The sequence below is a fragment of the Chlorocebus sabaeus genome, chromosome 22 (genome assembly GCF_047675955.1).
Source record: "Chlorocebus sabaeus isolate Y175 chromosome 22, mChlSab1.0.hap1, whole genome shotgun sequence".
NCBI lineage: Eukaryota > Metazoa > Chordata > Mammalia > Primates > Cercopithecidae > Chlorocebus > Chlorocebus sabaeus.
Window position 1 is genome coordinate 81,136,011 of NC_132925.1, and position 13,005 is coordinate 81,149,015.

General features: G+C 52.5%; 1 protein-coding gene across 1 annotated transcript in view; it reads left to right on the forward strand.

Annotated features, from left to right (window-relative positions):
* Positions 1-6,133: 6,133 nt before the first annotated feature.
* FAM107A (family with sequence similarity 107 member A) overlaps positions 6,134-13,005 on the forward strand; it is a 63,997-nt gene continuing 57,125 nt past the window's right edge. The window contains exon 1 of the mRNA XM_007984794.3: positions 6,134-6,774. Coding sequence (XP_007982985.1) covers positions 6,751-6,774 — 24 coding nt within the window. The 5' untranslated portion in view covers positions 6,134-6,750. The remainder of the gene's footprint in view (positions 6,775-13,005) is intronic.

Below are 13,005 nucleotides of genomic sequence, written 5' to 3' on the forward strand. Positions count from 1 at the left end.
TCGCAAGGAATACTGTCATCACCCGCTGTCTGGAGTAGAACTGGAGCAAGTCCAGAGCAGGAGAGGGTGAGGAGGGGTGGATCTGAACCCGGCTGGAAGGAGCAGCCAGCCTGTGCTGCTGGCTTCAGGGAAGGCAGCCGGGCTGTCTCTGCCCCAGGAGCGGACCCTGCAACAAGGATGCAAGGGCAGGCAGTATATTTGGGAGGTGATTGTGGGAAATACCAGTAGAGAAGTAGGGAAGTGAGATGGCGAGGGGAAGGAGGAGAAGGCAACCAGTAAAGGGTGTGGTTTCAACCCAGCTACCCCTGTGGGGACTGGAGCTGACTCCCACCCAAAGCTCTAGGAATCAGGGTAAAACACGCACCTTGGAGATACTCCACCCGGGAGTGAGAGAGCTGGGGTATTTACACACCGACTCCCATCAGTGGTTTGTTGAGGGCTTCTGGTGTTGGGGATGATATGAATTCCTAGGTGCTTCTTGTCTGCCCTGCCTAGGGAAGAGTGGCCCTCTGTGGCTTCACAGCAAGCCCCCAGCCAAGAGAGGGCAATGCCAGCTGCTGGCAGGCCACAGAAGAACATTGAAATGGGAAGGCCCAAGGGATACGGTGCCAAGACCTGCCTGAGGTTTCTGAGAAGGGCCCAGTTCCCAGGCTTTAGACTAAGTCTTGAAAGGGGGTTGTGGGGGCAGAAAGCGTTGCTACTCAGCCTCCCGGAGTATGTGCTGGGGATGCCACCCTTCATGAAGAAGAAGCTCTCTGCCCAAGCACAGATGCCCACCAGTGGCCTAGGACTCACAGCTCCCAAGACCTGGGGCCTGGGAGCACATCAGATGTGCCAAGATAGCCTGGGGTAGAGACAACAGTGTATGTGAACCTTCCACCAGGGGCTACAGCAGGTGGGACATGGGCTACAGTTGCAGTGATATCAAAATCAAGGTCCAGGCCAGGTGCAGTGGCTCATGCCTATAATCCCAGCACTTTGGGAGGCCAAGATGGGCAGATCATCTGAGGCCAGGAGTTTAAGACCAGCCTGGCCAACATATAAAAGTTAGCCAGGCATGGTGGCACTCACCTGTAATCCCAGCTACTTGGGAGGCTGAGGCAGGAGAATATTTGAACCGGGGAGGCGGGGGTTGCAGTGAGCTGAGATTGCACCACTGCACTCCAGCCTGGGTGGCAGAGTGAGACTTCATCTCAGAAAAAAAAAAAAAAAAATTCAAAGAGCCCTGGGCAGAGCCATGCTCAGGGTTGGCTGAGGAAGCCAGAAGGTGCCCATCCAGACATCCTGTCAATTCCATCACTCCCTGCCCACCCCACCTCAGCTCACCCTCAGGGATGAAAGGGAAGCATGCTGGCAGGCCTGAATACCCACTTCCAACCACACCAGTAGACTACCTGGAAAACATCTTCCCAGAAACCCGCTCTGGGAATGAAGGTGGCAGGAAATTTTCATCATGACCATAAACACCTTTGAGAGCTTGGAAATTTCACTTTACAACAAGCAAGTGTACCTTATAAAATTTTTAAAGAACGTATAAAGACCTCTAAAGTGAGCTTATGAGCAGGGACAGGGCTAGGCAGAGGGCTCTTGGCAGTGGCCACCATTTTAAGACATGGGGTAGCTGCCTGGTTGAAGAGAAGACACATGGACTTTTCCAGAAAGTGCACCGCGCAACACTTCAAAGAAGACAGAGAATATGTCAGCTGGCTCAATCAGAGAATGCAGGGAAGAGTCCCAGTTCCCCTTTCCCAGATTTTATTGCTAATGGTCAGTCTGAACTCTTCTTTGAAGAACTGCCTTTGGCTACTCATACCTTCTTTGAGCACAAGTGCAAAGAAGACAGACCAGGAAGCTCCTTAGCTAATGACTGGCGGGTGTGGGAATGTGAAAGGCCAGCTTCTGATCCTGGGGCATGACGACCACGAGGTGCGATTTACACTCCAGGATTCCCAGAGGGATCAGGCGGGAACTGGGACTTTGCCTGAAAGTGTCCCTTTGCTTACCTCCTTCCCCTTTCCCATCCTGCTCCTCCACTCCCTTACCAGTGTCCCCAGGGGCCAGTCCTTAACAAATCAATCACCTACATGATGATCCCTATCCCAAGTGGGATCCTGGGGTACCCATCCTAAGAGAGGCGGTGGGCATGGCCAGCTGGATGGGACTGAGCCCCAGCCTGGCCTGGGAGATAAGACCTCCAGGTCTGCAGGAATTGTTGTCATAAAAGGGGTCCGTTTTCAAGGAGAAATTGCTCAGAGTGGGGGAGCTGCACTTGCCACTGCCATGTGGAGCCCATAGAAGAGGCAATGTGCTGTTCCACACCAGGAAACACAAGGCAGAGATTAGGGATTATGCCCTCCTCCAGCCTCCCACTCCTTGACAAGATGTAGGCATCAGGGGATACATCCTCAGATGCCCAGAATAAGCCAGAAGAAAAGCCCAAGTGGCCATCGTTGTACCCCCATAACCCACCAAGGAGACTGCATTCTCGAGCCAGTCATACTAGGCCCCCCTGGGCTGGGTGTCACAAAAGTGGCAAACACCCGTCAGACTCTCAACATCATTTTCAGGATATTGTGGCCACTACAGGGACCCCCAGGTCAGCTCGAGCTGTAGAGAGTTGGATCTTTATTGCCAGAGTCACTTTCATCACTCAGCAAGCAGTTAAGACTCACCTGCTATGCATCAAGAGTCCAGTAGGCTTGGGGCTGCTGCAGTGAAGAAAACCCAGCAGTCAGTGAAGAAAATCCCGCTCAGTCTAGCAAGTGATACAAATCCAGAGACGACATGGCTTGGTAAGGGGGAAGACTACAGGACCCCTGCCCCAGCCTTGGGGGATCCAGGAAGGCAACCTGGAGGAAGCAGCACCCACGCTGAGCCCTCAGCAGTGTGTAGGAGCTCGCCAGGCAAAGAAGGGAGGGAAGAGCATGTCAGGCCAGGGAACAGCACAAACAAGGCCTGGAAGGGGCAGAGGGTGGGTGACAGGGCTGAGTGGGAGGTAAGAGCCCAAGGGGACTTGTGAGCTGGGCAGAGGGCTTGGACTTTGTCCCAGGGCAGGGACACACTAGGAGATTTAACCTGGGGGCAAGGTGACGGATCTGCATATTTTGAAAATTCCTTGCTGCTGTGAGAAGGGTGGAGGAAGGGAGGCCAGTGAGGATGTCGCGTCATCCGGGGAGAGAGGGTGGTGGCCTGGACCAGGGGCCTGTCCCAGTGATCATCAGAAAGTGAAATGGATGAGACTTGGGACACATTTTCTCACTGGGGTAGGCAAGCCTTAAGGAATCTCTGCAAGCTAATCGTGACCTCAGAACTGGGGGCTTGGATTTGCCTCCCCACTCCCTGCCAATGTACCTCCCACCCACCCCAGGAGTGAGGATGGAGCTGTGAGGGGTGGGGTCATGGGGAGAGCTTTCCAGAAGCTGTAATTCTGGTCCTCACCGGTAGGTGGCAGCACAAGCTAGAAAGGGAAGGTTGGCAAGGTCTCCCCACACACCCAACCCTTGGGAAAGGCTGTTGTGCCTAATGAACTCGTTATGTGGGACTTCCCAAGGGGCAGTGAACTTATCTTCAGCCTTGCTGATAGTGTAACAACTGCAGCTCCTCACTTCTGCAGAGAATTGAGTTTTCCAGATGTTCTGCTCAGAGCTTTGCATGAATTACCTCATTTCATCCTCATAGTCCCCTCGTCCGCGGGGTGGGAACCATTGTTATCCTGTTTTACACAGTAGGAAGATGAGGCTCAGAGAGGTCAAGTGACTTGTCCAAAGTCACGTAGATAAGGAGTCTCAGAATAAGGGCTGGAATTCCAGTCTGTCTCCAACATTACATGAAACAGATATGTTTGCCCTAAACATACTGTTTACTCTCAGGTAAACAGTGTTTCTCCCATCCTCATTCTCCTCCTCTCTTCCTTCCTTCCCCTTTTTCTCCTCCCCCTCTTCCCCTGCTCCTGAATGCCTCTGAAGACTTTTGAAGATTGCACAGAACCTCAGAGTTAGAATTCTCGACCTCTGCCTTCACTGTTTTGGAAGAGATGGAGAGGAAGTGGGTTCAAGGGATTTAGAGCTCCTCTTTTTAAAGCCCAAAGCCCCCCTCACACTTTGTAAGCCTTACTTCCTTCTATAAGGTTGTGGGTCCAGAAGGAGCAGATGTTTACTCTCGTTTTTTAGACGGAGAAACAGAGTCTAAGGGATGTGCCCAGCACACGCATTGAGATAGGGCAAAGACGGATCTAGAACACCTGCTCGTTGGTCCTCCACCACCAGCTGTCACTTCATAAATTATCTGTTCACGTATTCCAAGTACATCCTCTGTGCCTGGGCTCTGGGGCCTCCACCCCCATTCCTCCTGCCCATGCCATGTGGCCTGAATGTTGCATTTTGGGTCATTATCCTGCCAGGGGCTGGACTTCAGAGCACAATCACAGGCTCCGTCAACCAGGCTTTCACTGCAGCACTAAGCCACATTTCAGAAGGGCTCCAAGCAGATGGAAAAAATTAATAAATGCGTAAAATTCATTTTCTCTCCTCCCACCCCACCAAGAGTCAAACTGGTGGATAATTATGGGATGGCTGCCAGAGGAATTGGATCTTCAACGCTGACTTACAGCATTTTTACTGCTCCATCTGACAGCCAATTTAGTCATTTCCCTTTACAATTTTGTGGAGTCTCTCCTTTCTGCAGGAAACCCGAAACTGTAATCAGGCCATGACTGGAACAGGGAGAAAAGGAGTGGGGAGCAGCCGAGGAAGGCAGGGGCTGAACCCCAAGGGAACGGGCAGAAGGAAGAAGCCACATGTTTGCTTGGCTGGAGGGGTCATGGATATTGGAGGAAATACAGTAATAACAACAACAGTATTAAGCAGTGCCATGCAGTGAGCACTTTCGATGAGCCAGGACTGCGTTAAGCACTCGACCTACTTAGACTATTTCATTTAATCCTCCATCATGGATTCTTCTACTAATATTGCTCTAGACTCGAGGTAAACTGAGGAGCAGGACAGACCAGGCCCTGGCCTTTGTGGAACTGCCATTCCAGGCAGAGGAGACAGACAATAAACACAGAAGTCATATCATTTCAGTTGCAGATGAGTGCTACGACAAAGTAATAAACAGAGAGCCTGGGACCTGCTTTGCAGAAGGCATCAGAGAAAACTTCTCTGAGGAGCCTGAAGGACAAAAAGGATGGAATCATGCAACGCTCAACATATGAGGAATGGAGGGAAAGTGGTGGGGGGAACATTCCACGCAGAAAGAATAGCAAGTGCAAAGGCCCTGAGAAGGGGGGAGAGGTGCTGTGACCCAGAAACTGCCAGGGAGAGGGAGGAGAGGGAAACGAGGTCCTAGCAAGACCGTTGATCAGAACCTGTGGACCATGGGGGATTTCGTTCTGTTGGCAAGGCTGGATCTAGAATGCCTAATTCTTGACCCTCCACCAGCTGCCATTCTGTGAGTCATCTGTGTATGTGCTGCAGGCACCTACTGTGTGCCAGGCATCGTGCTAGAGGAAAGGAAAGGGTGGCAAGTTCTCCCCAACCCACCCGCCTCTTGGGAAAGGGTGTTGTGCTTAGTGAACTGGTTATTCGGGACTTTCCAGTGGGCAGTGGACTTATCATTTGTGTTCTTAGCAGCGTGATAGCAGCAGTGCCTAACTTCTCTGAGGAACTGTTGTTTGCCAGATGCTCTGTGCATCCCCACAGCCCCATGCAGTGGGGGCAACTGTTATTCCCACCTTTGGTGAAGTGACAGATAAGACGGAGTGACACGCTCTGATTTATGCTTTCACAAAATGATGGCTTGAGCTGTACACACACACACCTTACCCCATATAGCTCTGTGCAGTGTGAGTGCTTCACACACACACACACACACACACACACACGCACGACATTGTGTCTCCAAGGCCACACAACTCTCGGGGACAGAGCTCCAGTTCAAGCCCAAGGTTTCTTCAGCCTTAACCTCGGCCACAAGCTGGTATCACGGAGAAGGAAGAGGCTGGCAAATGAGGAGGAGGGTGACTGCCGGGGGCACTTTGAGAACTTGGCCCCAGGCCTGAAATCCGGCCTCCAGATATTTTCTTGGCCTGAGCCCAGACCAGCCGCCCTCCAGCCCTCCCAGGCAGCCTGCTGCCCAGTTGAATGAAGGCGTCTGCTCTCAGAGTTTCTGCCGTGGGAGAGCCCCGGACCCCAAACGTCTTCAAAGGTCTATTATTAATGGGGCCGTCCAGCTGAAGCTGACATCCCCACGCAGCCCTCCCAGAGCTCTGCACCTCAGCCAGCCCATGGCCTCCACTGCCTGGCCCTGTCTGCTGAGCGGTGCCCAGCAAGACGAGAAGGCCAAGTCCTGCCCGCTGGGCCAGCCAGAGGTCACCCGCCACGCCTGAGCTACCGGTGTGTGGTGAGAGGACTGCCCCGCGTCTTCCCTCGGCTCCCAGCTGCCTCAGTTTCCCTTCCTGAGAAAGGCAGGGTTCTGGGAGGTGAGGAGCTGCAGGGACCCACGAAGGGCATGGAAGCCGCCCGGGGACACTGGCCCCTCTGTCAGGATCAATCGCCCTAAGCCTGTCTGAGGCGCTCCAGGCTTAGGAGCAGCTGTGAAAGCCGCCTTTGTGCCTGGGAGAATGAGCCGCAAGAGGACAGGGGGCCCTGGCCCCGGGAGCCCCTTGGGTCCTGGCTCCTGAGATCAACGCCATCAGGGAAGACCCCAGCCTGGCCCCTGCAGCCCACCCAGGCCTGGTGCCCACTTCGTGCCATGGGAGCAGCCCAGGGGAAGAAGGTAGGAACCCCCAAGTGTCCTGTTGGGGCCCTGGACATGGGAAGGGAGACTAGACCTAGCAAGTGGGAGCCCCAACCCACCTACCCTGAAGTTTCACTTGGCACTGCCCACCAGCCCTCCTCCTGGAACTCACAGCCAAAACTTGCATCTAGAAAGCAGGCTGGGGCTCAGGGAAAAACCAGTGCCCTACCTCTCCATCTCTAGGACAGACTTGGGGACAGCCAAATCTCTCTGGCTCCCTGGTCTTAACCACACACATCTCTACTTCCCTGAGTACAAACTCCCTGGGTACCCCTTCCCCATACCTCAGGAGACTGTCTGACACAGGTGGATACAGGGGAAAGATCTTAAAATTGTTATTATTATTATTATTATTATTATTATTATTATAAAGTTGACTAACCAGCTATTACCAGTTGTAGGGCAATGGGCAAGTTATTTAAGCTTTCTGTACCTTATTTCCTCACCTGTAAAATAGGGCCACTAATAATCACTACCTTGGAAAATCACTGTGAAAATTAAGTGAGTGAAAGTGTTTAGAACACTGCCTGGCACTGTGTAGAGGCTTTGCTCGTTATTATTAGAATTCTGTTCATGTTATTATCCCTCGCCTCCTAAGCCGGAGCTCTCAGCTAGAGGTTTGTAGACAGTACTGCCTGAGCGGTGTTTCTGGAAATGTGCTCTGTGGACCCCTGCATCAGCGTTGTGGTGTGGGGAGTAGGAGGGAGCTTGTGAAACAGTCACTTTCTCAGGGCCGGTCAGACCTCCTGGATCAGCCTCTTAGGGGCAAAGACGGGAGGGGCCTGCACTTACTCACCAGCTCTCGGATCATCCTACATGCTCACTGCTCTCCGCCCACAGCGACCCAGCACTGCTATCCCAGTGGCATAGCCAGGCTGCCAGGTCCCAGCTCCACCACCCACCTACTGTGGCGATGACCTGACCCCCTCTGGACCTCAGCTTCTTGTTTATAAAAGGGGGCTGGTACCTGCTTCGTGGGAGGTTCAACAAGATGATGCCTTTGAAGTGCTTTGTGCGCTACCCTACGCCCAGAGGCTCCCCAAAAACAGGGGACTCTGATCCTCCGACAACCAGTGATGACCTGTTCCATCAAGGTTGAGAAACTCAAAGAAGTAATTTCTTAGCCACGGTCATGCAGCTAGTGGGGGAAAGAGCAGGGTGCTGTTGTTGTTGCTGTTGTTAATTTGGAAAGAGGAGCTTTATTTCTCATAAAGAGTTGCAGCCTGCAGGGTGGCCATTCTGACAGGCTGAGAAGCATGGCCTCTGGCCAGAATCCAGAAACTGACACTTTGAGGAAGAGGCAAAGGGAATAGAAATTTATGCTGAGCAGCATGGCCAAATATACATATTCAATAAGCTGTGGGAGGAGTCATGCATATTTATGAAAGGAGAAACATCTGCATGCACAGTTGAGCTTCATGCCTCTTACGGGCCCCAGATACAAAAAACTGTTGGCCTTAGTGTGATCAGAGGGTGGAGTTTTCAGCCCTCTGATGTCAAAGGTGAAGCAGGGGGCACAAAAACCCTCACTGTGCATCCTCTGCAGACTGGTTAGAACCGCTCCATGATCAGTGGTCTCTTATCAAGAAAAAACGCTGGTTGATTTTTGTGTGAAAACCACAAAAGGGAGGCACAGCTGATTGAAATCAGTATGGAGTCTTTTGAAAAGGCCGGTTTCTGTTTAGCTCTTAAGGAAGAAAGTCTAACGGAGGTTATCAAGGGATGGGGCACTACGGGGCGCGTGCAATCTCCCATCCCGTCGTGGACAGAAACTCGGTTTTCAAGATTTCTCTGGGGTCTCCTTGGCCAAGAGGGGGTCCGTTCAGTCACTTGCCGGGTAGGGAGGTGTTTAAAGTTTTATTTTTATTTCTTATTTTTATTGGGTAGGATTTTGACCCCATTCTGCTTGACTCCAAACAACCCAGCCCGTCCCACCCTTCCTGGTCCATAGCTCTGTCCACGGCATCTTCCTCAGCCCCACCCCAACCTCCCACAGAAGGCTGTTGGTCAGGCAACTGCTGCCCTGTGCCAGGGCCTGTGTGCTGGAGCCAAGGGTGAGGAGACACAGCCCCTGCCCTTGAGGCCATCCCTTTCAGTTGTGGAGACTGATAGGCAGGTAAAAAATAGTTGGGACTGTGTGTGACAGTTGAAGCAGAGGTGACTGGGTACATGACCCCTGGGCCAGGAGTCAAAACACAACGTCGTTGCTTCTATTCCTCCTAGGCAAGGTCTGGACTTCACTTTTAGGTGAAGTCACCTTTGTCCCTTGGGGAATGTCAGGGGCATAGGCTTTGCCTAGAATCCTAAACCCACACTGGCAGGGGATGGAAGAGATCACGTGGTTGGTTAAGGCCAACCAGAGCCCACCCTTGGAGTCGGAGATCTGTCTCCCAATGGCATGACTGCTACTCAATGGAAGGGAGGGTGGGTGCTGGACATTTCATTGTAATGGACTCCCAGGAGGAGAGACAGTGTTCTCTCCAGCTGTGGGGTGGGCAGAGAGAGCGGAAGAATGCTGAAAGGGTCGAGGGTGTGACAGATAGACCACTGGGCCAGGAGTCAAAACACAGACATTGTTGCTTCTGTTCTTCTTAGGCAGGGCCTGAACTTCCCTTGGACTTGGCAATTTTTTAAATCTGCCCCTATCAAGGGCACCAAGGTGGGTTCCCTGTCCTCTATCAGGGTTTTTGCAAGAAGGTATTTTAACACACAAAAGCAATCCCTCTAACACTGTTTGGAACGTTCCAGAAACTTCAACATTTGACCCATTGGGCAATTGGGCATGCATTAATACTAGAGAGGTGAGTGCAACCCAGATGTCTGGACGGGAGCCACATTTTAAGCCCTTGCATTGCACAGCAAGGCCACAGGTCCTGGGGCAGCAATGGGTTCAAAAAAAGCACCCTCCATGGGCCTCAGACACCAGCCAGTTCACAGACACCAACAGAATGTGGGCAAGCCATCCTGCACCCCAATCAGCAGCGGCCAGTGCCCTCGCCCAGGATAGAGGACACAACCGCAAGCTTCCAGAGGCTGCCCCTGCACAAGTCCAGTGCCCCAGGCTGCGACCGTAATGCCACCCTTAAAGGGGCTACTAAAAGGAAAATGTTCCTGAGCACAGCTCCCATGCACTGCCACTTCTGCACCAATTAGCTCATTCAATCTTCAAACAATTCTTGGACGTGGAGAGTTTTATCCCCCAGAAATCCATAGACATGGAGAGGTTAAGCAAGAGGCTCAGGGTCACCCAGCTAGTAAGGGTGGAGTTAACATTTGACCCAGGCCGCCCTAAGAGCCTGGCCTCTCAAACAGCAAACCCCACTGCCAGCGCTTCTGAAGGTAGAAACACAACAGTGCTCACGTCCCACCCGGAGCCCCTCTCGGGGTATCTCATTTAACCCGTCTGAGCCTCAGTTTCCTCAGCTGTCAAGCAGCATGATGATTTACCTTCCACAGTAGGCTTGGGCGAGGTGCCCGGCACTCAGTGGGTGCTCAGGGAATGGTACATGGTCCTGTTGCTGCTGCTCTAGAGGTGGCAGGTGGAGCTTCCGCAGGGCGGGAGGCAGCAGCAGAGGCCCCTGGAGGTTCGTACATTTGGCTTACATTCTCTAAAACATTTCTCCAAACCCAACACCACCCAGGTTTTTTGTGGCCCTGAAAGAGTCCTATCCTCTGACCCTGTTTTTCCCAAGCCACTCATTGCTTTGCATTCGTCTTCATTACGAGAAAGTTGCCTTGACTGAAACAAAAGGGGAAAAAAATAGAAGCACTATGGCTAAATTTGATGAATGGCCTGAAAGGGCGTGTTCATTCTCACGGAGCCCAGACGGCATACATCTGGCTGGGCCCTGCTGGCTCCCTGAACAATTTTCCCCACCGATGATGGATGGGCCTGCCTGGTGCTCAGGGCTGCCCAGCCCAGCAGAGGATTCCAGCTCGTTGCGCCCAGCTCAGTGACGCGTGAGGACCTCATCAGGAGGCCCTCACAGCCCATGCCATCCTATCACCCCGACTCTGCCCACTGCCTCAGACAGCTTCTCTGAGGGGAATGGGGCCTCGCACCTCACTCCTGGGTGCTATGGGAACTCTACAGCTGGGTTCCCATAGGACTTCTGGGCCCACAGTGGGAGGCTCGAGGACAAGAGAAGAAATGTGTCAGGAGCTCATGGGGGTGAGGAAAAAGTACCCCCCCCCCCAGCAAAGGCAGAGCCCTCGTGCTGCCCAGCAGCCTCCCCACTGGGCCCTGGTGTCCGGGATCATTCCAGCCTCTCCACCTTTGCTCATTCCATTTACCTGCCTGGAACTCCCTCCTGATTTCTATCTACAGCCAACACTTCTGTGCATTCCAGCCCCAGGGCTTGCCCCACCTGCTCTTCTAAGTCTCTGATGGCATGTGAATTGAATTCCAATCGCACTGACAGATATTCTATCCCAAGGTGTCAGGGAAGATGACAGAAAAGAAGAAGAGGAATGTCAATTGTCAAGCTCCAACCCCACCAGCAACCACTATGCTAAATGCTTTTTTGGGGGGGTAATGGGGGGGTACAGAGTCTCACCCTGTCACCCAGATTGGAGTGCAGTGGCACAATCTCAGCTCACTACAACCTCCACCTCCCGGATTCAAGCGATTCTCCTGCCTCAGTCTCCTGAGTAACTGAGATTACAGGTGTGCATCACCACGCCCAGCTAATTTTTTGTATTTTTAGGAGAGATGGGGTTTTATCATGTTGGCCAGGCTGGTCTCGAACTCCTGACCTCAAGTGATCCACCCACCTTGGCCTCCCAAAGTGCTGGGATTACAGGCGTGAGCCCAGGCCTAAATGCTTTTTCATGCTGTCCGGCCAACACGTCCACAGCCCAGCAAAGTAGAGGCTGCTGTACCCACTTCATGAATGGGCACCACTCAAAGCTGCTCTGCCCTTCATGCAATTCCAGTCATTACTTGCCTGGGCCTCAGTGCAATTCCCAAGAGCTCTGCCCCACCTGACACTGAGCTAGGCATTTAATCCTCACAAATGCCCCAGGAAAGGGCTAACATTCTCACGCCCATTTCGCAGGTTAAGACACTGAGGCTCAGAGGTCACCAGTAAGAAGTGGCAGGGCTAGTGTTGCACTGAGCTGTGCCTAGCCAGGCAGCACTCTCCTGGGCAGGCCAGGCACATTACATCCTGAGCTCAAATTCTCCCCACCACTCTGCAACCTCCGTTATGCAGATGTTTGGAAAGCATGCAGACTCAGGGAGAAGAGGTCTGGGGTCAAGTGAAGCCTCTGGCACTCACTCTCTGGGTGATGTTTTAGCTTTGCTTTTCCTCATCTGTAAAATGGGGATTAAAATAGTACCCACTTTAGTATTATTAGTGTGAGAACTAAATGAGAAAGTTCTCGAAGTGCCTGGATGCATTCTTGCCCTTGGGTCTCAGTGTCCCCATCTGGGAATGGAGATGTTTGCATTAAATTATTCCCAGTGCCCTCCCCAACCATGGTAAAAATGAGCTTGTCACTTTGTCCATAGGAAGTCTCAGTGCAAAATGAAAATGTGGGATCCCTTGCTCAAAAATCATTAAGAATCTCAAGACAAAAATAACAGAGCATTAAACCAAGCACAGGGCCCTTCTGAGCTCAGAGCCCTGTGCAGCTGCACAGGTCGCACCCCCAGAAAGCTGGCCCTAGTCCTTAGTGCCAGCCAAGGGGACGTCTGTGCATGGAAGGCCACATTCCTGAGGGTCAGGCGCAAGCACGTGTGCTGGGGTTGTAAGCATGGTTTCCCAAGCGCTGAACTTTGTCATTTAGTTTCAGGCTCCCCTTTTACTCCATCTATTTACCCACTAGATTTGAAAGTCTCTGAATGATTTCCTCCCCAGCCTGAGCAAACTGGTAAATATACTGTCCTCCCCTTCCCTGGGAACCATGCCGTCACCTCCTTCACTCCCACCTTCAGAATGGCCTGGGCTGAAACTCCTGAAAAAGTTAGAGTTGACATTTCTCCCCTGGGGAAGCCCAGGGGCAGAAGGTGGGTATAGAGGAGGAGTGGGGACTGGACTGGCTGCAGTCAAAAGGGGCATCTGAAGACAGGCAAGGCGACCTTTGGAGGCAGGAAAGGGTGGTTTTCCTGCTCCCCAAGACCTCCCAATGGGGCTTTTATTTCCTTCTGTCCTTGGTCTTCCCCAAACTGGGTTCGAGGTTCAAATGCCCAGGGCTGCTTCAAACAGG